This window comes from Bremia lactucae (genome assembly GCF_004359215.1).
Source record: "Bremia lactucae strain SF5 chromosome Unknown BlacSF5_NotPlaced_200_SHOA01000120.1_2678225bp, whole genome shotgun sequence".
NCBI classification, from domain to species: domain Eukaryota; phylum Oomycota; class Peronosporomycetes; order Peronosporales; family Peronosporaceae; genus Bremia; species Bremia lactucae.
The window spans coordinates 676,837-680,219 of NW_027152213.1; the positions used below are offsets into that span (position 1 = coordinate 676,837).

Consider the following 3,383-nt stretch of genomic DNA (forward strand, 5'->3'; position numbering starts at 1 on the left):
AGGATATTACTTTATATAGTAATATTCAGAATTCTTATCCATAAATAGGTATAGGCCATTATATCTAGTTATTCCGCAGACTAATCAGCTGTAGGAGTAATCAAAGAGAGTTACAAATAAGATAGAGATAAGAATTCATTTACATGTTAAGTATTAGGTTATAGTTAAATCAGCATTTACAAAGATAAAACAAGAGACACTTAACTATATTTAAAAAAGTTTTCATTTTACCCTCTTAAGTATACTTGTCTTAAGAAAAGTCTTCCTCTGCACGTACAGTGTACGTCACCTAACGCAAGGCACCACTCACAACTGAAGCGACTTATATTGAAACAGTACAAGTCGTAGTGCCTTGTTACACATGTAAAGTAATATTCTCCAAATATTATCTTCCTTTTAGATAATATATTAATTAACAACCTTTAAGTGTTAACTTCATGTAACGAAACACCCCGTCACAGTTATCGGGCTGCTTTCTATTGAGAAGTCGGAATAGTCTGCTCGTAAACACACGAGGCTGGTACAATTCAATTAAAATACGTTTGTATTTAATTGACCTGCCACTCGAGTGAAGTTAACATAGTGACCCTACAAGTCGAGCTACTTGGGTCGCAGACGACGTCCGTCCCAACGTCGTCCCCTTCAATGTGAATGCACATCGCATACACAAGGTGCGTCACATCTTGCGTCGCTCTTTGCGTCCTCAGCCGCGCTTAGTAACTTATCTCGAGATTCTAGCTCACTATATTTACAGATTGATTTTTCATAATTTGAGTTATAAATCGCATTATTTCAGACGTGAAGGAGGTCGCGTTAGAGAAACTGGAGCTAAGAGAAAACAATAAGATGGGGCGTCGAAAAAAATACTAAGCGAAGATTCATCCTATCAGTGCCCTCAATTTAAAAAAAAACAGTACTGGCAACAATGCGACTTCAATGTGCAGTCGAAGCATCCTCGCTGGAGTCTTCGACAAATTCGAGTGGAATGAGCTTAATATCACAGCCGTCCCGGTGCGGGCTCAGCTCAATAATCATATTGTCGTGCGACTGCATATACGGCACTTTGGCAGCCTCATATCCGGCAAAATAGCCCATGAGACAGCGCAAGATTGACTCGCTGCAGATAATTAGCACGTCACGCTTTTTACGCTCAAATTCCACAATTAAGAAACGCAGGCGTGAAATTACATCCACATAGCTTTCACCACCAACACCTGGATAACGATACCGAAGCTTGTCCTCCAGCCGAGCCGCGTAGTGTTTTGGGTATAACTGTTTAATCTCGTCGTAAGTGAGGCCTTCAAAGTCACCACCGCCAATTTCGTTAAGCAATGTCGTGGTAACATAGCGTTTCAAATTGTGGGGTAAAATATATTTTACTGTTTCCCGCGCACGCTTTACCGGACTCGTCCATATTTCTATGGAGCGCTCTAGCTGCAAAGTATCGACGAAACGTGCAATGGCACGCGCGACACGATGGCCTTCGGGCGCCAGCTCTGTATCAAGACCCAAAATGCCCTTGCGACTCGTAATGCTCCTGCCAGGGCGCACCAGCCAGATTCGGCGCGGGCACAGGTGAATATTTTGCAGAAGAGACACAATTTGACTTTGAAGAAAGCCTTGACAGTATCGCGCCTGAATCTTTTCACCGGCATTAAAGACCTTTACATAACACGCACGACCACTATCCTCGGTGTCCTCGACAGTCTCGTAAACCTTTTCGTACTCGTGAACGCGCTTTCGAAAGTCTGCCAGTGCCACCTCGGGAGCCTTATCCTGATAATCGGCATTCGTGAGCTTTCTTTAGTACGTAAAAAGACACATTGACAAACATCAGTAATTAGCTCACGATGGACAGTGGATAGCAAGACTACAACGCACCTGAGGTAATTCGCCTCAAGAAGATCCTGCTTGTCGCAAATGCTCTCAATAAACATAACGCGAACATTACGGCGTGAGCTTGCTTTCTGCAAGATTTGTTGTCTACAACAAAAATAAGTACAGAACGTATCAGATCAATATCCGCGTCGCTTCGTCCGTACAGTCAGAACCTGCGTAATTTCGTCGTGTTGGTCGCATCAAAGACAGCAACGTGCCCCTGATTTTCGATCCACTCAAAAAGTTCATCCAGCGTTCTCATAGCCATTTCCTCACGCAAAAGTGTGGCGTCCGCGTTGTTGGCATTGAAAAAGTTGGCATCCTCGCCAGCCTTACCTAATTTGCGGCGTAGATTACCCACGTTAAATACTCGAGTGGGATAGCCAAGCCATTCAATGTAGCGTAGTGTTTTGTGCACCACAAAACTCTTTCCACGTGCGGGTAGGCCTACCATCACGAGCACGAGCTTCTTTTGTGAGGAAATTAAGCCATCCGTGCTGCCGGTGCCGTCGGCACTGCTTTGATCACTATCCTCAGCAGTTCCAGCATCCTGTTGCGAATAATTCCACATCCAGTGGGACTTGCGATCGTCGCCGAGACTATTAAGGCGTTTTAAACGCTGGTTGGCAAATCGACGGTGTATTGTCTTAAAAACCAGCAGACGCTTCCGGCCATCGCGCAAAACGCCCTGTAGCGTTTTGCGATATAATATTACTTGGATTGCAAGCGCCAGCGCAAGCATCACGGACCATCCGGTATCGTTTTGGCTAGGAACGCTCGAAAGACTCGGCAGGATCAGCTTCATGAGTATGTGGGCTTGAGCTTGACAATCAGCTTTTCAATACATCGAAAACATTAAATTTTAAATTCGAAAATCGCTAAATCCCCTCGCCTTAGTGACTCTGATAATGCGTTTTCTTAATTTAGCATAATGAAAGCATACCATTTTTATCATGACCATCGAAAAACCAAAGAAGCGCACAAACTTCGAACTTTGGCCACCGACAGTTACAAAAAAAACGAATGAAAGATTCCTATTTGCCTAAGATGAGAAATACCGTCTCAATTTTTAAAGGAAGGTCTGTGGACCAGAAGGTAGTTGACGCCTAGAAAGTTTTGGACAAGCTTGCAAATGAGCCATATCTGTAACGGGGCACTGCGACTTGTACTGTTTCAGTACAAGTCCACTTCACACTGCTTCAGTTGTGAGTGGTGCCTTTCGTTAGGTGACGTACACTGTACGTATAGAGGAAGACTTCTCTTAAGACAAGTTAACTTAAGAGTGTAAAATGAAAACTGTATTAATATAGTTAAGTGTCTCTTAATCTATCTTTGTAAATGCTGGCTTAACTATAACCTAATACTTAACATGTAAATGAATTCTTATCGCTATCTTATTTGTAACTCTCTTTGATTACTCCTACAGCTGATTAGTCTGCGGAATAACTAGATATAATGGCCTATACCTATTTATGGATAAGAATTCTGAATATTACTATATAAAG

The 3,383-nt window shown here is 42.8% G+C and overlaps 1 protein-coding gene across 1 annotated transcript; it reads right to left on the minus strand.

Moving 5' to 3' along the window:
- Positions 1-423: 423 nt before the first annotated feature.
- CCR75_008069 (uncharacterized protein) lies at positions 424-2,683 on the minus strand (the record flags this gene model as incomplete). The annotated part of the gene is made up of 3 exons (XM_067966124.1): positions 424-1,801; positions 1,882-1,983; positions 2,052-2,683. The coding sequence occupies 3 exons, from the start codon at positions 2,681-2,683 to the stop codon at positions 934-936; spliced, it is 1,602 nt and encodes a 533-aa protein (XP_067814652.1). The 3' UTR covers positions 424-933.
- Positions 2,684-3,383: the final 700 nt, after the last annotated feature.